General features: G+C 50.2%; 1 protein-coding gene across 3 annotated transcripts in view; it reads right to left on the minus strand.

Annotated features, from left to right (window-relative positions):
- The window catches only part of LOC144159683 (uncharacterized), a 59,413-nt gene that overhangs the window by 24,598 nt on the left and 9,184 nt on the right, over window positions 1–25,631 (minus strand). Inside the window, exon 3 of one of the 3 annotated variants that reach the window (XM_077691328.1) lies at window positions 23,412–23,518. The exons of 1 other annotated variant lie outside the window; for it this stretch is intronic. In XM_077691328.1, the coding sequence (XP_077547454.1) occupies window positions 23,412–23,518 (107 nt within the window). Of the gene's footprint in view, window positions 1–23,411; window positions 23,519–25,475; window positions 25,623–25,631 lie in introns of those variants that run through there. One more of the 3 variants, XM_077691326.1, reaches the window with a different exon arrangement.

Here is a 25,631-nt window from a genome sequence, read left to right on the forward strand (position 1 = left end):
AATCGTGTACGCCTAATACTGTCATTTGGGATTGTATCTAATACAGAGCAGCTTACATTGATGTTGAATCCTTATGGTTTTGCACATTGATCTGGTGAAATACACTGGAAAAGATATTAGAGGAAGCGTCAGCTCCCCCGAAGTTATCGTCGTTTCAATCTTGTAGACCCGGATGCGGGGGGAGCTGGGCCACTGAAAGTGCCCGAGACACGTCACCTAAGCCGACACTGCGCACTATCCTGTCTTGCGGCCGTACCCATGGGGATTTGCTTCCCCTCTCCCACAAACAAAGTTAGCCTGGACTCACGTTTACCTGGAGCTTAAGTACGACATGTTGAAGTGACCGCCATAATTGCGCGTATAATTCTTCTTTCGTGTGCTAAGTAACTTCGCGCAAATATGTGTGCGGGCTTTCTTTTCGAAATAATTTTTAACTTAAAAGTGCGAACACCCCAGTACTATTCCGAGACCACATTGCATTGTTATTTGTTTTCCTCCAATGTTTCCCTAGTTACCCTAAGACAGTGTATGCACAGAAAGGACACCTTTTACTTAAACATTGAGGAGTATTTTTCTGGTAGAAAGTATTGAGAAAAATCCAGGCACCGAAAGTTGTTTTCCTATCTTACACAGCAGTTGCATAGCAAAGGCCCCCTATGATTTTTCTTGTCCCCACCCACTTGGTGCTGGGCTGTCATTTGTCCGCCCATTCACTCCGCAGGCTCCATCCGCACTCCTTCCCGCGTCCCTTTCTAACCTTCTGGGGCGATGCGAAGCGGAAAGAAGTGGGTGGGTACGGAGACAGAAACAAGGCGACTGCCTTGCTCTTTTATCCCAATTTCTGTCTAGTTCCACATCATTCCCCCAGCGAACTGCAGTTATAGCCTGTACATTTGGATCCCCGACGACCAACCAAAGCCAACGAGCGCACAGTTGTCGTTCCCGTCTATCCCGCGAGGTTGTACCGCATTGCTCGAGCTTCAATTAACTAGACATGTTTACTCGTCCTTGTTTGACAGATATCAAATATTAGTTACCCGCATCAAGCTCATTGAACGTCGTGTAGCATACTTTAAAAACTACCACGTCTGAAGACGAGGGGTCATAGACTCCACTATTTTTTTTCGGCAGCAATAACCCGCCTTGCGCCACTATTAATCTCTTTAGAGCCTGTTAACTATGTGCGCATAACCCGATGAATAAATGGAAGCCTAACAGCAAAAGAGAGATAGAGAGAGAGGGAAAGGTAGAGAGAGGGGGAGAGAGGGCGAGAGCGGGGGGAGAGAGAAGCACTTTTTGAGCGCTCTGTGGTAGAAGGGGCTCGACCATCGCTGTGACCGACAGCGATGGTCGAGTGGTAAAACAGTCGTATCGTAAGCGGGGGGTACCAGGTTCGAATCCTGGGCCGCCAGGGACCCACCGGTTTCTTTAAAGGGTACAAGCGTCCCCGTACCGTAGCTTGTCTCGACGGTGGAACAAATGCTTGGAGCTTAGGCAGCCATGGGGGCCATGTGGTAGGTCCCTCGAACCCCTCCGGCCGGGGTCTGGGACCTCTGGGCACCCATCAGTTCAATGGGTACAAGCGCCCCCTGTCTCGGCAGGGGATAAAGGGCTTAACACGCACTACCACTGCGGCAGACGTGGTAGGTTCCTCGGGAGCCGCTGGTCACCCACCAGAATAAAAAATGGGGACAGGCGCCCCCCGTACGGGGGATCCAGTGTACTGGAAACCGTTACACCACGTCGGTTTGTACCATGGGGTACGAGAACGTGGGAGGTACTCCGGTACCGCTGGGCACCAACCAGTGAAAACTGGTACTGGCACCCCCTGCACAGGGGACCTCGTGCTTGGGAAGTTACCCGACTTCGTCGATAATGCCCCGGTGGAAGGGGTCGAAACTTTAACCGCAGCGATGACTCAGAGGTACAGCACGCGCCTCGTATGCGGGAGGTACTGGGTTCGAATCCTGGTACCGCCGGGCACCCACCGGTTTCGTTGACGGGTACAGGCGTCCCTGGTCGAGTGCGGACCCTTCAAAGGGGATTTCACGTCTGGAAAGCTGCATTTACCCTTGCGAGGGGCCCCTGACCATTGTCCATCTGGCGGGACCCCCGGCCATCATGCCGCGTTGCGCCATTGCCGGGGGTGAAAGAGTCTGGCGGCATGTCCTGCCATAGACGGTTGCGAGTTGAGCGTCCACCGTGGCTGTGGAAGGCACCATGTGCATTCGTGTGCCTTGGTGGCGCCGGGCACCTACCGGTAAAATAGGTACAAGCGACTCCCCGGCCTGGCGCTCGGCCTTTGTGTGGGACTACAACGCTTGCGAAGTTCACCCGGCTTGCACGGGAAATCGCCCCTATAGAAAGGGGCGGCTGCAAAAACGCAGGAACCCTTTTTAAAGCTTGTACCGGGTGGTTACTTTGGTAGCTCTGCTGACCAGGGCGGCATTCACCCTGTGGGAATCTCAAGTGACAAGAGAATTTGTCCCTTGGTGTCCCATATATAACTACCATTTAATACGCTCCTAAATCTTCTGCCCAAATGCGCGAAGCAATACCCCTTCCCTTGCCCATGTGTCGCTCAGGGGAGGTAGAGGCCACTTGCAACCTCTTGGGACGGCGACGATTATACACGAGATTCTATGGACTGCATATCTGATGACATTTAATAGTCATCCAGTGGCTCTTTTCCACTTTTTTCAACATCATGCAGCATACCATGACATTTTCGTTGAGCTTTCATGACATCTGAACATGTGCACACTCACCGAGATGCCTGAAAAATTGGTCATTGAGTAAATTCAATATATTCGTAGAAAAGATTTAATGCTAGCATTCGATGTTCGGAAGACCAAGCGGGTAGCAATATTCTAAACGCCTGTATTTGAACTAAATTACGAAAAAAATTATGAGGGAAAGTTCTAAAAGAAATTATAAAAATAAAAACGTCTGCATGGCATGCCTAGCACAAGTTTATTTCTGTGAGACAGCTTTACTACGCTTGGACACTCGCCCTCTGTCCGAACAAAAGATCTTGGGTACGTGGGCAGACAACAGGAAGCAAAGCCTGGCCGTTAAAGCCCTGCTTACATTTCTTGGTGACTCCTCTTTGGATTGTCGCCTCTAGGTTGCGACAAAATTGAACAGACTGCGAAATAATGTCTGAGCAGTTTCTTTTTTTTTTTTTTTTCATGGATGATAGTCATGTGCTTAAAAGTGAACTGTAGTCATCCGATTCACCGCCCTGTTGTACATGAGACGTTTATTGGTTGACTGCTTGTACATAGTTCATTTGTCGCTTTCATTGTCTTTCCCCATACCTTCCATATTGTCACGTAGCCAAGGACGAAGCAGTTGTTTGGAAAAGAAACAAGTTTATTGGAGCGAACTTGTGCTCCCCTAACAACTGAAAAGAATACAGAGGCGGCGAAGCAGTGGTCAACAAAGTGACGTTACGTGCGTCGGAGAGCGTCGCAGAATCGAATGCCCCGGCGTCCGCACTGCAGGCGTTTTATCTTTTGGCGCGCGTGGTTCTCGAAACGTCGATTCGCATCGAGAACATAGTAGATCCAAGAAGATTATTCTGGGCTGTTCACGTTAGATCGGAATGCTCTCCCTATCACAACAGATAACACATGTGGCACAGAAAGAAAGAATGGAACACGCGCTTCTCTTGGCGCAGAGATAACACAGACCGGCGCAGCCGGCGGTAAAAGCAAAACACAAATAAACAAACCCAATGTATGGTTCGCGGCATTACCCCCCCTCTAAGAGTGCATCGACCCGATGCTAACATAAGCGACAGTCCGAACAAATGAAAATAAAAGTTCGTCATCGTCCGTAGAAAGGTTTTAAGCGAACCACGTGGACGACTTCAGGCCGCGTGCGTTGTCGTGATGTGCCGGAGTCACCATCGGGGATCACTTCGTAGGAAAGTTGGCCAACACGTCGTAGAATCTGGTAGGGTCCGAAATACCGTCGCAGGAGCTTCTCACTGAGTCCGCGTCGTCGGATGGGAGTCCAAACCCACACACGATCCCCTGGTTGGTACTCGGCGTCTCGGCGTCGGAGGTTGTAGCGGCCCGCATCCACCAGCTGCTGGTTCGTTATACGAACTCGAGCGAGCTGGCGGGCCTCCTCCGCACGTTGAAGATATCCGTGGACGTCGGCGTTGAGGTCGTCGTCTTCTACGTGCGGAAGCATGGCGTCGAGCATCGTAGTCGGCCTTCTACCGTAGACAAGCTCGAACGGCGTCAGCTGCGTCGTTTCCTGGATAGCCGTGTTGTACGCAAACGTGACATACGGGAGCACTTCGTCCCAAGTCTTATGTTCAACGTCAACGTACATTGACAGCATATCTGCGATTGTCTTGTTCAGACGTTCTGTTAGTCCGTTCGTTTGGGGGTGGTACGCCGTCGTTCTTCGGTGATCCGTGTTGCTGTAGCGTAATACTCCTTGCATCAGCTCCGCAGTAAATGCCGTTCCACGGTCTGTGATTAGGACTTCCGGGGCTCCATGCCGCAGCACAACTTGGCTTAAAAAGAACTTCGCCACTTCTTGTGCAGTCCCCCTCGGAAGAGCGGCGGTCTCTGCGTAGCGCGTCATGTAGTCTGTCGCTACGACAATCCACTTGTTCTGTGATCGTGACGTAGGGAACGGGCCTAAGAGGTCCATTCCAATCTGTTGAAATGGTCTCGATGGGACGGCGATCGGTTGCAGAAGTCCGGCGGGTCTTGTCGGCGGCGTTTTTCGTCGCTGGCAGTCACGGCAGCTCCGGACGTAGTGGGTGACGTCAGAGGTAAGGCCGGGCCAGTAGTACCTCGCCTTGATTTTTCCAATAGTGCGGGCTGTGCCCAGATGTCCGGAAGACGGGTCGTCGTGGCACGCTTCCAAAATTTCGTCACGAAGGTCCGCGGGGATGACGAGAAGGTAATTCGCTCTTGTTCCGGGGCTGAAATTCTTCTTCACAAGGACGGAGTTTCTCAGGCTGAATGCTGGTAAGCTGCGTTTGAAGGTCCTAGGAACGGCAACGTTGCATCCCTCGAGGTACTCGATTATGACGCGTAAGTCGGGGTCAGCACGCTGCTGGGCGGCTAGGTCGCTCTCCGTCACAATCCCGAAGAACGCGCTGTCTTCATCAGAGTCTTGTGGTGGTGGGTCGACGGGGGCGCGGGACAGGCAGTCGGCGTCGGAGTGTTTCCTGCCGGATTTATAAACGACTGTAACGTCGAACTCCTGCAGGCGCAAGCTCCACCGCCCAAGACGGCCAGAGGGGTCCTTCAAATTGGCGAGCCAACACAGCGCATGGTGGTCTGTTACAACCTTGAATGGCCTTCCATACACGTATGGGCGAAATTTTGAAATCGCCCATATAATAGCCAGGCACTCTTTCTCAGAGGCAGAATAGTTTTTCTCCTCCTTCGACAGACCACGGCTGGCATAGGCGATTACCCTTTCGCAGCCGCTTTGCTTTTGGACAAGGACGGCACCCAAGCCTATATCACTGGCGTCGGTGTGCATTTCCGTTTCGGCATTTTCGTCGAAATGAGCGAGCACGGGCGGGCTTTGCAGGCGTTTTTGCAGCTCGCCGAATGCTTTTTCTTGGTCGTTTTCCCAGCTGAAAGGGGTGCTATCTTTCGTCAAGCGCGTGAGTGGCTCTGCAATTCGTGCGAAGTTTGCGACGAAGCGCCGGTAGTATGCGCACAGCCCGAGAAATCTTCGCACGCCCTTCTTGTCTTTCGGCCTTGGGAAGTTCGCAATGGCTGATGTTTTTGCCGGGTCAGGTAGGACTCCCGCGGCGTTGACGACGTGGCCCAAGAACTTGAGTTCCCCGTATGCGAAACGGCACTTTTCAGGCTTTAGCGTCAACCTCGACGTACGAATGGCCTCGAGTACAGATTCCAACCTTGCAAGGTGTTCGTCGAAAGTCCGGGCGAATACCACTACGTCGTCGAGGTATACGAGGCAGGTGTGCCACTTAAGGCCAGCTAGCACAGTGTCCATGACTCTTTGAAACGTCGCTGGTGCTGTGCACAGCCCAAACGGCATCACCTTGAACTCGTATAGGCCGTCTGGGGTTATAAATGCAGTCTTCTCTCGGTCTCTCTCGTCCACTTCAATTTGCCAGTAGCCGGTCTTCAGGTCCATCGATGAGAAGTACTTCGCGTGGCAGAGGTGGTCGAGGGCGTCGTCGATTCGGGGGAGGGGGTACACGTCCTTTTTCGTGATTTTGTTGAGTCGCCGGTAGTCAACACAAAACCTTAATGTGCCGTCTTTTTTCTTTACGAGTACGACGGGCGCAGCCCAGGGGCTTTTCGATGGCTGTATAATGTCGTCGCTGAGCATGTCGTCGACTTGAGTCCGGATGGCTTCCCGTTCGTGTGAAGAGACGCGGTACGGTGACTGTCGGGTAGGTCGGGCTCCGTCTTCGATTATTATTCGGTGCTTCGCTAGAGGGGTCTGACGTAGTTTTGCGCTCGACGAAAAACATTCGCTATAGCGACGCAGCAAAGCCAATAATTTTTTCCGTTGTTCTTGCGGTAGCGCCGGATTCACGTCGAATGGCTGCGGGAGCTTGAGGGTTTCTACGGGTGTGCGTTCAAAGTCGGCGACCGCGATCACATCACTTGCTTCTTGCGTTTCTTCGAGGAACGCAACTGCAGCTCCCTTGTTTAAATGCTGGTACTCGTCGGTGAAATTAGTGACCAAAACGTGAGATTGGCGTTGCTTAAAGTGCGCAATGCCTCTTGCGACGGAGACACCGCGGTCGAGAAGCAACTTTCGATCACTCTCTACGATAGCGTCGATGTCAGAAGCAGCATCCTCACAGTAGACGGCGATCATCAAGCTTGCGCGGGGTGGCAGGGTGATGTGATCGTTGGCGATCCTGACAGCAGCACGGTGATCGGGGTTCGGCTGCGGCGTCGTGGAGTGATCGGAGGAAAATGTTATCGACTTGGTCTGCAGGTCAATTATTGCGCCGTTGTCCGTCAAAAAGTCCATTCCGAGAATCACGTCGCGGGAGCAGTTAGGCAGAACGACGAACGCCGCAGGGTACGTTGTGCCGACTATGGTGACGCGCGATGTGCACGTTCCACTTGGCGTCACGAGGTGGCCTCCTGCTGTGCGTATGTGCGGACCGTCCCATCTGGTCATAACTTTCTTCAGCTTAGACGCAAATGGTCCGCTCATTACGGAGTAGTCGGCTCCCGTGTCTACGAGGGCGACTACATCAAAACCGTCGATGGACACCTTGACGTCGGATGCCGCCTTCCTCGAGTTCCGGGTGCGTCGGGGCGTCGCATCTCGGCTTGTGCGTGTTGACGGTCGGGCACTGTGCGTCGTCGTTGTCCACGTCTTCTCAGCGGACGTCTCGGTCAGGTCGGGTAAGCGTCGCGGCGTATAGCTGTCGTCGTGTTCGGGAGTCTCGTCAGGGTTAGGTCGGGTCGTCGGGATGAAGGCATGTCGTGAATCACTGTCTTCGGCGAGTCCTTGCGTCGTTGGAGGGTTTTCATTTTTCCGCCGTTGTGCAACTTTACCTCCCGAAGTTGCTGCTTTTAGTTTCCCCCGCGTGGGCTGGGGGACCTTCCACGTGAGAAGTCAGCAGTGCTGCGGCGGTTCGGTGACTGATACGGGTAGGGCGACGGTGAACGGTTGAAGCGGGCTGGTCCTCGGTTGGTGTTGGAGAGGTATTCTTCGATCTCAGCAGGGCGCTGGCCGTATCGGGGGCGTGGGGCGTCGACGGAGAACCCTCGCAAACCGAGCCTCTTGTATGGGCAGCGACGGTAAATGTGGTCGGCCTCTCCGCAGTGGTAGCACAGAGGACGGTTATCGGGAGTTCGCCATACGTCCGTCTTCCTCGGCGTCTGGTTTCGGGCTACCGGGGGTCGGGCGGGTGACAGTGGGCGGCGGTACGGCGGGGCCTCTTGACGGCGTGTTGGAGCAGGGCGGGGTCGACGAACAGCCGCGGAGTATGTCATAGCTTGTAGCTCTTGGGGTACCTCGGATGGCGTAAAGGTTCCCAACGCTTGTTGCACTTCTTCTCTAATGACGTCGGTGAGAGAAGCGACTTGGGCCTGCGGCGGCGTTGGGAGAAGTTTCCGCAGCTCCTCTCTCACTATTGCGCGGATAGTCTCGCGTAGGCTGTCGGCCGGGATCCGCGTGCTGCCAAAGTCGTTCGCATTGGCCGCGCCAACAAAGTTGCGGTCATACTGCTTAGCACGCATTTCGAGGGCTTTCTCAATGGTGCTGGCTTCGGTCACGAATTCGGCGACGGTTTTGGGCGGATTTCGGACAAGTCCGGCAAACAGTTCCTCCTTCACTCCGCGCATTAAGAAGCGCAACTTCTTTTCTTCCGTCATTTCGGGATCCGCGCGGCGAAATAGCTGCTTCATCTCCTCAACGAAGATCAAGACGCCTTCATTGGGGTGTTGCGTGCGCGTTTCCAACAAAAGGGCGGCTCTTTCTTTCCGCACGACGGTAGTGAAGGTCTTAGTGAACTCGCTTTTGAACTGAGCCCAGTTTGTCAAGGAGCTCTCGTGGTTCTCGAACCAAGTGCGAGCCGAATCTTCCAAGTAAAAGAAAACGTGCCGGAACGTTTCTGCGTCGTCCCACCTGTTGAACTTCCGGACGCGCTCCAGTTTCTCCAACCATTCTTCTGGGTCTTCTGCGGGGGCTCCTCGGAATGATGGCGGTTCCCGTGGCTGCTGCAGAACGACAGGAGGATTGGCTTGGTTGAGCATGGTGCTGGTTGCGACGTTTTTCTTCTTCGTCTTCTCCGGCAGTAGACCGAACTCGGGTGGTAAATCTTGCACGCGGAGGCTGGCTCTTGTTGGACTGGCTTGGCGGCTTCCAGAGGTTGTAGTGGGCATGAAGGGTGCGTACCCCGCACCTCCACCAGATGTCACGTAGCCAAGGACGAAGCAGTTGTTTGGAAAAGAAACAAGTTTATTGGAGCGAACTTGTGCTCCCCTAACAACTGAAAAGAATACAGAGGCGGCGAAGCAGTGGTCAACAAAGTGACGTTACGTGCGTCGGAGAGCGTCGCAGAATCGAATGCCCCGGCGTCCGCACTGCAGGCGTTTTATCTTTTGGCGCGCGTGGTTCTCGAAACGTCGATTCGCATCGAGAACATAGTAGATCCAAGAAGATTATTCTGGGCTGTTCACGTTAGATCGGAATGCTCTCCCTATCACAACAGATAACACATGTGGCACAGAAAGAAAGAATGGAACACGCGCTTCTCTTGGCGCAGAGATAACACAGACCGGCGCAGCCGGCGGTAAAAGCAAAACACAAATAAACAAACCCAATGTATGGTTCGCGGCAATATTCATTCCTTTCTCTTTCTGTCCCCAGTACCCTCCCCCCAGAGGGAAGTAGCAGGCCCAAGATCAATTTCTCAGGCCGACCTCTTCTCCTTTTTCAATAAACATTTACTCTCTTTCTCTCTCTGTGTGAACCTTGACTTTTATCATGGCACCTTCAGGCCAAGCAAAATGTGCCAGCAAAGCACTTGTGCATGACAGTGAAGCCGAGTTGATAAGGGCTTGGTGTATAGCAGAGTGACTTACGCATTTACCAGACAATTTGAACTCAAGAATTCCGAAAATATTGTTGCTCAATTAATTGAGCCGGCATGTATTGGAGCTCGATGGTTTTCTCAGTGCTGGTCTGGTGCGGCCAGCGAGTATTAGCATTTTGTGCTGTATTATTTATTGCCTTGGTTGATACTTGCCTAAAAAACCTCAATGCCATGATACTAACTCGTGTTAGTAAAAAAACAAACCAATGAGTATTTTAACTATAAACCCCCCCCCCCTTCGCTCCGCAGGTGATGTATTTCTGTTCTACCTGAAATGTGTCCAAGGTTTCATTTGCGCTAACCAATCTTGACCTGTATAAACCGGACTTGCCTGTGACCCGTCTTATTCCCTTTCCGCGTCTTTCCTAGATTTTCGCTGACTGCTAAGTGCAAATGTATCGACGGTGGTCCTATGAGCGAGGAACATCGACCCCTTTTCACAGCCCTGTATACATATCCCTGTTCGCACTGCCTTATATCTCCAAAATTATCCCTCCTTTGTATCTAGTCATGCACCGATCGCATCCGGTGTTTTAAGAGATTTAAAATCACCGAATGCCTCGGCACACCCAGACTGGACTCCCACTGAACAACGTCAAGCAGAGATGGGCATAGCGAGAGCAACGCGCCGCTGGCGCCCCGGGCTCTGACCGGTCGCCAGCGCCACCGCCTGTTGCTTCCCGGCCGGGCCCAAGCGCCCGACAGGGCTAGGGTCCGGGAGCGAGCCGGCGACCGGTGGGGGATAAAAATAGGTCTAACGCGCTGCCCCGGCCTCTGCTTCCCAAACGCGCCGCGTATGTGTCTGGTCGCGCGCCCCCATCTGCGGCCGCGGTAAATATTGTCGTGGAAATTGACGCTGATCACTCGCAGCTTTCTTCCCCCCTTCGCCCTCTCTCTCGCTCGCTGCTCGCTGTGTTGGTGGCACGAAGTGTGCTTTCCGATCGAATGGACAGCAGATATGGGTCGAGATTCGAGAAGTAGGGATGTCGACAGGACATGAACAGATTGTTCCGAGAAAGGTTTCATTACGTCTAGACGGTGTTGACAAAACCTGGCGTTGAGCTGCAAGCTGGTTGAATGCAAATTATTGAATTTTGAGACTTAAACGCGCTATGTTTGTAGCCCCGTAAATTTCGCTGGGCGTGAATGATCCTTCCCATTACCGTTTCTCTGCGTCAAATTTGAATTGCCTCGTTATTTTTCAGCATGCAGGCGCGAAATAATTGGTTGTATACATGTTGCTTCATAGCGCAAATGAGCGCAACGTTTGAAAGCCTCACTCGTTTTTTCTTCTGTGTCTTCGCAATGCGGTATATGAGAGCAGGTTTTAAGAATGAAGACCGAAGGAAGTAGTAAAGTAAGGCAAAGAGGGTCTTGAAAATCAGAGATAGTGTGAAAAGTTCGAAGAGTGATCGAGTGGGAAGGCAGGTCTACAGGAAGGCATGCAGTCCAGTTTCGTGGACAAAGTATAAATTGGGGCTTTAACCAGACTCCCGCCGTATAAGTCCGCGCTTACACAAGCCAGCTTACACAAACCAGGCTTACGCCGATCTCTTTAAAGCCGGCTTCACCTCTGAACGCAAATGCATTGCCACAAGGCATTTTTTGAGGGGGGGGGGGGGGGGGGGGGATATCAGAGATATCAAAATATGGAGGCCCTAAATGTTTTTCTTTAATCCTGATGAATTTTTTCATCCGCTGAACCCTGAATTTTCGTTCCACATCGACGTGAGAACTGGAGGGTTAGACATACACAGCTTCGCTGTAAAAAACACTCTTGTAACCCGGTGTGATTTGATCCCGGGTACCAAAAGGTAGCAGCCCGATACTTTTAGGGGCGAAGCTCCTAAAGCCATGGGTCTGTCCATCCCTTGTGTGTCGTGGTACGTGACCGCCGCATGCTTTCGGAGATGTCGCAAAGTGGGCCGCGTTGCACGCGCAAGAACCGGCTGCAACCGGCAGCGCAAACTCGGCACCGGGAGCGCGAGCTTGTCTGTGTTCGCCAACGGAGGCGCGAGCGCACGTGCACTGCGAGGGGGAGATCACGCAAGAGATCACGCCACGAACGCAGGCAGTCGTTCTCGCAGATCGAACGAGACGCAAGGACCTTTGCTCGTTTCCTCTCGTCTTGTTCGGGCACAAGTTCGCCCTAAATAAAAGTTCTTTCTTTACCGTTGTGTCCCATCCTACGTGACAAATTGTGGTGGAGGTGCGGGGTAGTCCTCGATGGCGCGGGGTCTTTCACCAGGTCTGGGCCTGGGAGCATTGACTCCGAAAATAAAAGTTGATTTGTACAATGTACGCACACAGTCTTACGTCTTTCTTAATGATGTAATGGGCGAACTTTCACGGGAGAGTTACGGTTACCGATGATCTCCCCCTCTCGAGCTTCGCCCCACTTATCATCATTCATTCCGTGGATATGGCGTGATTTTTTTTTTTCGCACAGTGCTATTCGAGCACAGTGCGAGCGTTAGAACAAAAGCTGCCGTTGTTGTTCCTTTCTTCGTAACACATGCCCACGTGGGAAACTGGTCCGGAATTGTGAGCTCTAAAGGGCTAATGAGCGCGTTTCACAAAATTAGCAAAAATAGGAATTGGAAATCTAGAAGTTGTAGAAAAGTGCGTTCCGCGTGGAACAAAAACGTGATGGCACGTGAGTAGAACAGGTGCACGCCAGCCACGTAGAACAGAACTCTGATTCTAGTTAATCTGTGGCGTATGACAGTACGCTTGCTGGCGTGATTCGCGCAATAAGACGAAGAAATAAAACCGAAGAAAGAGACCCAGATATGATGTAGTGGTAAAAAAGTTGTTAATGAGTATCGCCAGGCTTTCGCATTCAAAGCTAGTAAGCCGACATAGGCAGGCCGGGAAAGTTTTCCTAACAAAGCGAAAAATTCTAAGACGTTTGGACTATCCCCAGCAGCCCTTGTAATGTGGTCCCTGGTACCCGTGTGTTTTGTCATCTGAGTGACGCTATAGTTTCTAGTGAACCTATATGTTAAGAGAAAGTTACACAACGATACCTGGCGAGTGAATGAAGTAAGCTTATTTTTATAAATACATTGAGATCAGATCCCTAGTCCATAGAGTTTCTCAATATTACCTAGAGCGGAAAGTGTCGCTGCGATCGCACGCCGACATGGGAATTGTGGGTAGTGTGCGAATCGGATTGGCAGCGAGTGGCTAGTACAAAGGGCTATGGATTAGGCTTCTCGGCTCGGAAGTGCTTGTTGGTTCTGTTTTCGGGATGCCACTTTCTGGCATTCAATGGCTATCACAGATATGTCTAAATAACAGCGTGATTAGCACTTAACGCATGTGCTCGCGTTAGCGGCGAGTTTCTTAAGATGAAGGGGTGACCACATGCAGTGACGGCGTCAAGCAACGCCGAAAACGTAACTCAAAAGGTACAACAGCAGAGTGCACTGGGTGACAGCGAGAAGCCAAAAAAAAAAAAATAATAATTCACTGCCGCCAATGTCCGCTGTCGTCGTCGCTCGTCGCTACAGTTCACTGTATCACCGCTGCCGCTCGCTTGTGGGCAGCTTCTGGCCAGCAAAAAGCGAGCGAGGGTCCCAGTGGCCTGTTATATACCGCACCATACCGCTTGCCGCCGCCGCCCACACTACAGCCACAAAATAAGCTACGCTAGCCCACACTATCCGTTTTCTGCACACATTCAGTTACGATTTTCGCATCGCTCGTTGCCGCCGCTGCGTTTACTTACTCCTTGAAGCATACACTGCCTTGGCAGGCGCAATGGGGCAACATACATAGCAACTCGACAAGCCAGTATTTATTTACCATTTGAAGCATTCATGCGATTTCATAATGCTTTGCACGCGTACTTGAAGACTTACTTGCGGTAACAGGCTTCGCTTCTACGTTAATTTATACCTGCTTAGACAAAAAAAATAAATACAACGGGATTATATCCTTCTCGCATCTGTAATGCTGCATCGGCTGCATCGCCTGCCAAGGCGCGTAGCATACGATAATGAGACTAATGAGAGGGAGCAAGAACACAGCTTTAGACAATATAAATAATTTTTTTCAGCTAAATATTACAAAAAATCAAAGAAAACCTCACCCAGTTTGAAGACTGTAAAAACTTAGAAATATATCCAAGACGGCCCGCTGTATCTGGCAGCGTGAGCGAAAGGCAGGGCTTCTATTTTTTTCTTTTCTTTGTAACGCTCTAATTTGTTTTGCAGCATAAGACCTCGAACACAGTGCCTTACACAAAACAAAATTTGTTGACAGCGGCACTTTTGGCAGCAATTTTTTAAACAAAAACTCAATTTGCGTAGCCACGAAGTCATTGCCGGCCATGCCATGCCGAACTTCCGGCCGAACTACACACTATGGCGGCACTCATGGAGGCGTAGAGCGCTTCCGCCGAATCACGTTGACGCTAGCGCCAGATTCCACTCTAGGTAAGCTAGTGAGACACTCTATGCCCTAGTCCACGGTTTCATTACCAGGGCCACTCATTTTCCACGCATGCTAAATGTCAGCGACCAGTGTAAGCTGTTCCTCAAGGCAAGAGGCCCGGAGTCAGCCACGGCGGATCAAGTCAGGTGGGCATCTGAACAGAGAAATCACGAGGGGGTGAAAATGCACGACTGTGCTTTAGCTTGTTGGGAGGACTGATATTTAACGAATAATGTAAGCGACGAGAAGCTGAACTCATCTCAAAACAAGCTGCGCATTCTCATGCCTTGTCTCGGGACGTGGGCCACCGCAGGCTTCAGGCATGGCTGGGATCGAGTTATATGCGTGTTTGTATTCTTAGATGCGACTGCATCTCATTCACTCGCCTTGTCCCTCCATACGGCGTTGTTGTTGTCCGTCCACAACCTCCCCCATTCTCCTCGCCGCGCGAGCTGCGCTCTCAGCCGCTCACCTCCTCTCCTCTCCGATAGCGAACACTCTCTCGCGAGGGGCATTGGGTTGGCTTGGCTTGGCTTGGCTTGGCTTGGCTTGGATTGGATTTGGATTGGATTGGATTAAAGTGGATTGTGTTGCATCATAGCCGCGCCACGTTGCGTCATAGCCGCGGTCGTTCCAGCACCGGCGTTCCGATTTCGGGCACGTGCATAGACTTGATTTCGCTGCAAATTGCACGGCGGTCCCGTTACTTCACCATCCACTACCCATACACTTCAGCGACCACAAGGCCGTCATCGTTAACGTTACACCGCGTGTTAAATAAAGAATACATCATACGCGTTCCTCGCACGTTTCACGCAATTAGAGAATCAACGCAACGGAAACACCAAGTGAACCCCCAAGATGCGTCGCATCTCCACAGGGTTCCCCTCGCCGGAAGGTGGGTAATTTTTCTTTGTGGTTTGTACCGGGTGCAAACGTGCCGCCCTGTTGACGACCGGTGGGGCAGCGCTTATACGACGAAGAGAGCGACTTCATTGTAGTCAGTGTGTCCAGTCAGAGTATGAGGGCTGCAATATTGTCCAAGTGAGTACTCAAGCTGGAAGCTTTTTGGCAGCCCTGTTGTCTGTAATCCGTCGTGCTCTCCATCTCGACAGGAATGAAATGGCTCCAAAGTTTCCCTAGGCGGTGGTGGTCGTCAACCCCGATGGTGGTCGTCAATGGGAGACCGGCCGAAACAGCTCATAGAGCGAGGAAAGGCTTCTTGACCGCGCACTCCTTACGCAGCCCGCCACTAACACGACAGCGGGATTTATATATTACCGACTTTACTTCCCCAGCTTCCGCTTAGGACAAGAAGGTGGGACGGCGCCGTGTCTCGCGCCAAGAGGCGCCATTCCGGACCCACGAAAACCCTGATTTCTGCTCAGCCGCTCCCACATTACCAGATGGGTTCTTAAGCCATCTATATCTTTACGTTTATTCGCATGCACATCCCGGTACTTAATAATCGCTGAGGTACGGTTTATTCCACATTCTGAGCAGTGATAGCCGTTCAGTTATGATGACTCTGAAATAAGTTCACGCCCGGATTCGTCTGCATAGTAAAATATGCGCACCCAATGATTATTTGCCTCACCAACAAGGCAGCGTCATTAATTAGTCCGTGACTTGTACCAATGAAGCTAAAACGCAATTTTAGAACCATAATGTAGCGCGTGTGCTTGCGTGCGTTCCAGTGCCTAATTTTGGAAGCGTTACAGTAAGATCAATATTTGTATCAGGTTATTAGGCTCTTCGGCGGACAATTCCTTAGCCTTTTGAGAGGACTTGCAGGAAGTACGTATTCTAATGAAAGGGCAACTTTTCCTCGCTCTTGTTCTCATCAATTGTTCTCAAAAGGTTACTTTCGCCAGCCTTCAGTGAAGGTAGAATGAGAAAGCCGCTGGTATAGGGTAGCTCGGCAATGGAAGGGGGCCACTTGCAAGCGGCTGCCGACGACCTGAGACTCGCTCATCACCATTCGGGTAGCTCGCGTTTTCTCACTCTTCGCTCTGCGTGCGTTCCTTTTTTCCCCTTTCCATGGTGCGTAGGGAGAACCGGGAGACCGACTTCGACCGCGGAATAGCGCCGCTAAAAGGGGACCGCGCGCCTCCTTTCTAATCTAATTTCGAGTGACGGTCGTCGGCTGCGATGGCTCCCTCTTCCGGCCACCAGCGACGCCGGGAAGGGGGGATCGGCAGAAGTGCGCCGAGCTTCACGCTCTCCCGTAGCGAGTTCGTTCGCGTCGCCGGCCGCCGACGCCAGCAGCACGCCTTCTTGTGGCGAGAAAGGCAGGAAAGACGAGGGGTGCACTTCCCGCCTCTCGCGCGCCCTGCTCCGCCAACCGCAAGGGCACTGCCCCAGCACTGAACGGAGCGGAAGGCCGACGATAGTTCACATTTTTATGCGTGGCGGTGCTGCCATCGCTTGCTTTCCCCAGGAAGCCGGCCATGCTGAGGTCTCCAACGCACAAAAAAAAAAAAAAAAAGGAAACAGTGCCTGCTTGTGGTAGTAGCTGGGGAAGCTCTGCTGCACATTTCACGGACGTACAAAAAAGCCTAAGCCTTCCTCCCTCCGCGGTGTATAGTTTGATAAGGTGATCTGGTGTTACGCACAAGCCCCCTGGTTCGACTCCAGGATAAGACGGCTAAGTTCTTGTTGGTGATGAAAAACACAAAATTACCCATGTACACAACATTACGAGAGCGCCAAAGAGCCTCAGTTTACATGTAATGACTCGGAGCTTTCGGTTACGAATCAACGGTCGCAAATGGATTGGAGTTATCGGCTACAAAGGCCCTGGTTGGAGCGGGGGAGGGGGGGGGGGGGGGCATGTCCAGTGGTGCCGAAATTATGTGACGTGTTTTTCTACGAATATTTTCTTAGACTGTCAACGTGCGACTATTTTGAGAGCGGAGCTCTGTCAAGCCGCATGAACCAGAATATCCTCCGGCCTCCCCTATTTATGTGGGTACTATACTCGTGAAAAAAAAAGAAACATTTATTTATTTATTTATTTATTTATTTATTTATTTATTTATTTATTTATTTATTTATTTATTTATTTATCAGTGTCATCAGGTTATATTTAAGCGCATTTCAAATATTGAAAATCTGATAATATTAAAAAATGGAACCGAACCGTTACTTATTGCCGGAATTCAAATTGTACAATTACAACAGCTAAGCTGTATATGTCTAATCGCCCCAGTTCTCGCGCCCGCGTGGTAAAAAAATCTCGCGTGTGGAACGAGCGCTCGGGGACTTGTGTTCAGCGCATGGACAAATTTATAAAAATAACGCAAAAGGTCCTAGGGCCTCCATATTTTCCTACACATGACATTGCCCCTACATATTATCTTTCAAGTAATGCACTTCTGTTGAGAGCTGAAGCCAACATTAAAAAAAAATCGTTGTAAGCTTGTTTTTTGTAAGCTGGCTTTTCAACATTGTGTGCTGCGCAGCGAAGCATCGTGATCTTCGAAGGGAGTATTGCTACAGCCCCGCTTTCACTCCTCTCCAACGTCGCCTACTTCGCGAGTCCTGTATACTACTGCTCGCCACGCACCGTATATCTCGTCATGCCATTTTCAGCGTTCAGAAAGGGGTGGGGGGGGGGGGGGGGGGCGAGGGCGCACACGCGCAGGCAGGCTTCACGCACTCACCGTTGACATAAACGTTATGCTGGGGCGCGATTTCGACGTGGTCCTCTCTCGGCCCGATGCCACCTGACTGCTGTCCTTCGTAGTCGAGCGGTTTGGGCTGGTGAATTGCACTGACAGAAAGATGCATAATACGCGGGAGGGAAATGCATTGCCTCTCATTTGTCTCCTGGAGAAAAACTGCAGTCCTTCCCAGTTTCAGTCAGTTCATTAGATGGAAAGTATGCTCAATCGCAAATTACAAACCATCGTGTTTTGTTTCGTGCACTCCTCGCACTGCGCCCAGCGTCGCTGGTCATCGCTCTTCACAGATTCGAAGGGCACGGATTTTCAACAGCCCCGCTGTTTAAGATTTTACTTACACCGTATATGTTTCCAGAAAAAAAAAATACAAAAAAGACCGATGGCACGTGAGCGTGCGTCTCGTGAGAACCGCTCGGAGTCGGCCAGCTCGACTTCGAGAACATTCTGCTCAGCGTTCGTGGCGCGATCTCTCGCCAACTCTTTTACTCGCCAGTTCACGTGCGTTCACGCCCGATGTGGGGAGCGGAGACGCCTAGTTCGCGAAGTTGGTTGCCGCGGGTTTTAGCGCGTACTAAGGGCGTCCGCTTTGAGAGAGATGTGAAAGCCTGCGGACGAAATAATCCGGGTCTGCCAGTCATGGAGAACTTTCAGCGGCAAGTTCGGCAATCCATGAGAGGTGCAACAGCCGCGTCTCTAACAAAGAGAGAGGGGCCGCCAGATCTGCTGTTTCGCCAGCCATGCATCACTAGTGCTAGATGTGCCAATTTTTTGTTCAGGATGTTTTATTTGGCACGTTGTTTAGCACATCGACGCAGAATGTTGAGGTCATATGCTGTTGAAGAAGTGCGGCCCCGTTTTTATTATTTTCTCGTTCAAGTACTACCACCAACCCCGTATTCCCTCAGCCATTATGAATTGTCGCAATTTATAACTGTATCCATTATGTCTCAATCTTTTACGTCGTCAAGTTGAGTTCAATCGCAGATGGACATCAATGACTTGCAATGCTAAGTGCATTTAAAACGCTTAAACACTTTCCAAGGATATCAAGGGATTCCAGTAAGTTTATGCTATCTCTGTTTATGTAAATTTTTTATTTGATTGTGGGGGTTTAACGCGCCGACGCAACGCAGGCGATGAGGCGCGCCGTAGTGGAGGGCTCCGGATTAATTTTGATCACCTGGGGATCTTTAACGTGCGCCGAAATCTCGTACACACGGACGTTTTTTTCTTTTCGCCTCCATCAGAAAAGCGGCCGCCGCGTCCGGGAATCGAACCCGCGACCTCGTGCTCAGCAGCGCAACGTCTTAGCCACTGAGCCACCACGGCGGGTTTTATGTAAATTTCTTTGTTTACTTAAATCCGACAATTCATGTGGATTGCCCACTGATGTAGACAAACACTAAAGCAAACACGTCTTCACTATCCAAACTCAAACACAAAAGCATGCAATAAACATTGCCAATCTATTTCTTGCAACGTAGGCCTGCCCTATTACCTGGCCTTATTGTGCAACATATATATTTTTCTTCTACTTATTATACACATGCTTTCGTCCTTCCTTATTGTGCACTTTTGTCACCACGTCTGGAAACCCATATGTAAATTCTGTAACCTGTTATGTTCATGTGACAATATTTATGATATATAAGTTTGTTTGATTTTATACCTATATTGTTTTCACTCGTTTTGTACTAGTCTGAACCACTGAACCCTTTACCGCACCGTTACCCCACCTATTAGATATAGCAGGTACCCCCGACAGTCGCTGACTATGGGACCTCCTGGTGTAATGTTTTCATCATGTATTGTTTCTTTGTGCTAAATTCTTTGTGCTTCAGTAAACACCGCCACAAATATGTTCACGCTATGGGAAGGCAGCTCGTGCTAACTCCGACTCTGATTTTCACAGGGACTTGATTCTCTAAGCCCCGAGAGGAGCAGAACAGTCTGAGGCCCTGAAGGATAGCACCACCCCTGCGAAAATTGCAGCGCCTGTTTTTTTGTTTTTATGTTTTTTTTTCTCTCTCTGCTTAGCGTACCGTTGGCTGCGCAGTACATTAGACGCTCGTTTACCAGGCACTTTTTTACGCGCCGCTACGCATGCCACAGAAGTGCCGATTAATTCAATAGATGAAAAAAACAAAAAAAACATTGTACCACTCTTTACATTTATACTGCTCCGAAGCTCCTTTTTATGGGAATTTCGGGGCGGGTCTCTCTGGTGTTGGTTTTCTAGGCTAGTTGTCTTTCTGTGCATGCCAATTAAGGAAATCGGTGCCTGTCGATTCACTATACCAGAGAAGTGGGTGTATCTAACAGGCGTTGTACTGCTTTGGGTTAAGAATATTATTAGCGGAGGATCCGCATAGTCACACCGAAGCAAAGAGCACTTCGAGGTGGAACTGAGCCCTGCAAATTAATATGTGATGTAACAGTTGATGGTAGTTGTAACAGTAGTTTATGCGATATCCTGCGGTACATATACATCTGAGGCTTCGTCGGCAGGTCTTGATGAGTGTAAATAAGCACAGGCAATCATTTAATTGACTGCGGTTATTTCTGTATGGGGGTTTGCCCCGCCGAAGCTACACCAGAGCTATGGGGCTTTACGTAGTGGATGGCTCCGGATTAATGTCGACTACCTGGGGAATCTTTAACGTGCGGCGGAATCTCGACACACATACGCTTACGCTTGCACTTGTATCTGAAAAGCGACCGCCGCGACCACGATCCAACCTGTGTCCTTGGGGGCAACCAACACAACGCCTTAGTTCCTTAGCCACCCGGGCGGGTCACTGCGCTTGTGACTGAGAACAACCGTGACCTATTTGATTGATCTGCTTGACTGATACCTACCGTTCCGCGAGGCGTAGCGTAAGATAAGCACACGTAGTGGAGAAAACCAGCGGACGCCCGCCCCTCTCGACCTGTTGCAACGAGCGCATCGGCGCGTCCCGAGGACTCGCCAGGCAATCCCGCTCTTCCTCCCCCTTGCCCTTTCTAAGACGTCCCCAATTTTAGGTCACGGCAAATTGGACAGTGAGGATCTTGGACGAGACCCGGGAAGCACCAAATGGACTCGAGGGCTCCTCTGTGCAGTGGAGTGTCACCGAGTCGGGCCACTTAGCAGTGTGCCCACTTGGAGAAGGCGTGCGCCCCCCACCAATTTCGACAGGTGTAGCGCTGGCCCCCTCCACCCCCGTCTGCCTCCCCCTCTCAGTTGCCGTTAGTGTGAGGGACGCAGCTTTTCGTTGCTCTCACCTCGCGTATATGTCACCAAGCAGTCACGCTCGTCCGCTGTCTTGCAAAAATAAAGGGTTCCGGGACAGGCCGAGCGAAGCTGTACTAGCGATAACGAGGTCCTTAAGCTGCACCAGAAAGAACAGCAGCAGCGACCATACCATACGGCATAGGCTCCACAGTAACATTTTTTACAACTCACACATTCATATAAGTAGTCGTCCATGTGACGCGAACTGTGCACCGATAACGAAAACACAAAGATGAGGACAAAGATGAGGTGACCGTCCCCACGGCATGATTAAGGGTCGTACATACATGTTAATCAAAAGCATTCTATGTTAAAAATGTGTACGCATTGTTAACATAGCACTGGTACTCCCTAATCAGTAAATACAGGCGAAGGACGTGATAGGCAAGCTACTGTTGCGCTCGCAGGTCTCTAATAGCCTCTCTTAGGACTTTTCTGCCCCTCCTTGCGACTAAGACTCTGTTGGAAGTTAGCGCCTGGACGTGCCTGCCATGTCTTCTCTGTATACATTGCGCTTACGGTTTATTGAAACAAACTTCTCCAGATAGTTGTTTGTTGATGCTTCTCTCTTTTCCAGGAACCTTTTGCGGCGCGTAATTATTGCCAATTCATATACATCGTGATTTACATGTGTTGCGACTGATAGCGAACCTTTCTGCACCTGCGGAATTAGTCTACAGTTTGTGATGTTGTTCTGGGCTTGTACTTAGGGCATTGTACAGAAATATTTTTTTTTCCGGGTGAGAGCATCTAGATCAACTCATACAGAGTGACATTACTTACTTTACAGATGGTAGTGGCCGCCATGTTGACTACACCAGCATGTCACTTGAGGGTAGAAGCAGAGTTCATTGAACAGTACTTGACAGCGTGCTTAACAACTTAACGTGCATATTAAGTAGAGGAGGGGTTCTCAACCATGACCGTGGTGGAGACGCGTTGTGAGCTGGAAGAAATGAAGGGGCTCCTCACGGTGACGAATGTTGATGCGTATCACAGTGCTAAACAATTTACTCTTGATGCTCAAGTCGCCACCACCCCTATTTCTATGCCAGCCTTTTGTGTGTCTGGCTGCTTTGCGGAACTCAACTGTTGCGCAAAAAGCTGACTTTAAAACACCTGCTACGTGGGGAAGTTTAGCATACGTATCAAGCGGCAAAGCCTTCGTCCTTTAACACGAAAGTGTTTCGTGCCCGGTTACACAAAGATCTGAGCGGCGTCATATTCGTCACGGATATGACGTCGCCAGAAAAAGTTTTATTGATGCGGCTGTGCCCCGATTCGAGCCACGAACTCTCTCGCCGCAACGGGAGGTACACAGCACTCTGTCCACTGCGCCACGAATTCAAGCGCAAGTAGGTAGGTGTACGGACGCACCTTATATATTTCCCACTACTTTCTTCATTCAGATGCCGTTAGGAGATGCTGCCGTCTAGGAGAAGGGAAGCGAAGTATTTCATCATGACACTAATGAGCGCCGACAGTTGGCGCCTCGATGCCAGCGTCATATGGTGGGTTGCTATTTTGTTTGCATGGGGGCGTTTTGGAATGATTGAGATGCGGTGTATTTTTTTCAGAAAATTATTCCAGAAAACAATTAATCCTCGTTCAGCACGCACTTAGGGTACGGGTAAATTGTTCTGTTTCTTGTGCATGCTTGGTGCGCGTCGTTTGGCTGCGCTCTTGTTCTGTTGAATTCTGTCCGTAGTTGGTATGACCTCAGCCAGTTCATGAACACTTAAAGGAGAGGGCTAGCGAAAGCCTGCGTGATTTTCCATTGTCACTTATTAAGTATAGCGAGGTACCGTGCTTAAACAATCCATAGTTTCGCTTATAGAAGTAATGGCAGTCTGTTTGAATGGTCTTATGTTTAAATGCCTTCAATAAAAACACGTGCGTATTCGTCTGTATTGGTACATCTCGGTAGAAGAGAGGTCTAATGATTTGGCGGGAGGACGACACCTGCCGATTTCTCCAGATAAATGTCAGTCCCACCTCGATTGTTTCGACCAGCAACGCAAACGCAACGCACATGGTTTTGAAATTATCGAATAGGTGGATACGCCGTCGTAAAGGTTGAGCATCGCTGTATATTTACCATCAACTCCGAAAATTCGAAAACAACTAAAAAGAAAGAATGCCACCCGAAATGGGCTTTATGGCCGCAAAAAAAAGCAATTGCATCGAGAACATTTTTAAAAGGAGCGCTGCTACGAAAGTACCGAAAGTTGTTAGTAACGAAGCGCGAAATGAAGCGTACACTAGTAAACTAGTAAACTAAAAAAATTTGGAAGAGGTGCGGCCGAGGGTTGCTCAGCGGAAACGGAGAATACAATCGATCAATAAATCGCGTTAGTGTCATCTGGTAAAACGACTTTGTTTGATCAATATGATCAGCATGTGCTTGTTCCATGTGTCTTCAACTTACTTGGAGGCATCCTTGGACCAAGGAAGTGAGGACTCAGGGTCATGTAGAATACAGCCACACAGGCAAACGACTGTAGCTATCCAGACCACCAAATGAACTGCCACAGTCTGAAATAATAGCATTGGAGAAATAGGGCCATGTGGCGGGGGCTACGTCAGCAGCGACACTCATGCGGGAGCAGCATTGGCAGCGCACGAAAGTGTCCATCTATGATTTTGCTCAAGTAAACACTGACCGGGCGGAGGTAACCGAATTTGGGCCGTTTAAACGACCTGAATGTGGGTATTGGCACCACTAGAGCTGTCACCACCAGAAAAATATTTTTGTTGTTTGTTGTGTTTTTACGTCGCCCTTTTATTTTGCCTGATTTCCATTTCAAACATGAAAGGTGAAAGCATAATACTTCTAGGACCCGTAGCCAAAGGCTAGTATCGAAGCCATTTCTTAGTCCATTTTGGTTTCTTATTAGCTGTCGTAGAAACCTATCCAAAGGATATTTTTAATTTAGAGTCCACTGGTATTTTTTGTTCTACCCTTACATTTTGCCTCAAACATGTCTAAACGATTTCCTCTGCGATAAGCAATGCGGACATGCGTGAGCCGCGCCACCAGTTCTAGTACTTGGGAAAGGCCTTCCTTGCATATGCTTCGTGTGAATGGCTTTGTTATGGCAGAAGGGCTTTTTACAGTGGGTAAGGTTCCCAGAAGGCTGAAATCAGCATAAAAAATGTGACGCGAGAAATCGACGACAAAAAAGCTGTCGGGGTTTGGCAAGATAAGCTCCGCATATAGTTAAAGTCAAAGAAAATAACATGCCGCGATTTCGGCGTTTACATGATGCCACACGAACAGTTCGCCCGCAATTGCTTGTCCTGGTGACTCGGATTTAGGAGGAAAAAAGGAGTAGGCGAAAGTTATGGGGTATTCAAGAAATGAAAGATAGAAGAAGGAATAAAGGAAGAAGAAAGATGACAAGTTAGTTCGTTTGGCTCAAACAATCAAAACAAAAGGGCGAAAAAGACAAAAAAAATATTCGTTCACATTTGTGTTATTCAAAAATAACGGAAGTTGCTCGTTAATTTTGCTTTCAAATGTTTGGGTCCATGTCTATTAGCTTCGCTAGTATCGTTATAGGCTTTGAAAAAAGTACCCTTGGCTCAATATGTGATGGCCTGGCAGTGATTTGTCCAATGCACCCATAAGCGCTCAACACCCCATCTTTCTGCGAGTAGAACGTCTGCATGGACAACGACGTACGACGGGACAGGAGAAGGAAATCAGCGCATTTTCAAGCGGGGGTCGCAACATGTGCCTTTTCATGGATGGTGCCGCGGGCCGGCACGCTCCGGGAGAAACACCCATGGAAACACCACATTTCGATGGCGCGCTTAGCGACATCTCTATGTGGACGGCGAAAAGTATAGAGAGAGCTCCCACATTTCGCCCACAGATGTCCCTGCAACGTAAAACGGCTTCGGCGAATTTGTCCTCGCAGCAAATCTTTCGGATCGCCTCGGATCGCGGATTGATTGATTGCGGGGATTTAGCGCGCCGACGCTACGCAGATGATGAGGCACGCCATAGTGGAGAGCTCCGGATTAATTTTGACCACCTGGGGATTTTCAACGTGCGCCTAAATCTCAAACACAAGGGCGTCGTTGCTTTTCGCTTCCATCAGGAAAGCGACCACCGCGTACGGGAATCGAACCAGCGTCCTCGTGCTCAGCAGCCCGACGCCATAGCCACTGAGCAACCGCGGCAGGTGCCTCGGATCACGGGGTAACACCGCAACGTCACCACGGAGAAGGCGACGATGAAAAACGAGTCCTACAAAATTATTCAGCTTCGCACAAAGATGTCGCCCTTTGTTACTGCGAGGCAGTACATGTCTAACACGTGCACCAGTTTCCATGCCGGTGAAGCCGCTTTCCTTTTCGCCACTGTCAACCCCTCTTTTACAACTGTTGCTTGCCGGTGTCTTTCACGCTTAACCACGCGCCCTCAAGCGGTTGCTGGTTTATGCGTGCACGTGCGGGGAGTGGATGGAGGAAGTGGAGTCGTGCAGGCGAAGCTGTAGCTTTTATGTCCAATGACATGTCCGTTGTGCTTGCGGGACACTTACACGTGGAAGTCAAACAGCCGAATGTGACCTGTCTGGTGTCTTCACTGGTCGAGCAGATTGGGTTGTGTGGTACACAGACAGTAAGATACCTGCGACGT

Source organism: Haemaphysalis longicornis, unplaced genomic scaffold (genome assembly GCF_048455015.1).
Source record: "Haemaphysalis longicornis isolate Haplotype H1 unplaced genomic scaffold, Haemaphysalis longicornis Haplotype H1 scaffold_10, whole genome shotgun sequence".
In the NCBI taxonomy this organism is placed as follows: domain Eukaryota; kingdom Metazoa; phylum Arthropoda; class Arachnida; order Ixodida; family Ixodidae; genus Haemaphysalis; species Haemaphysalis longicornis.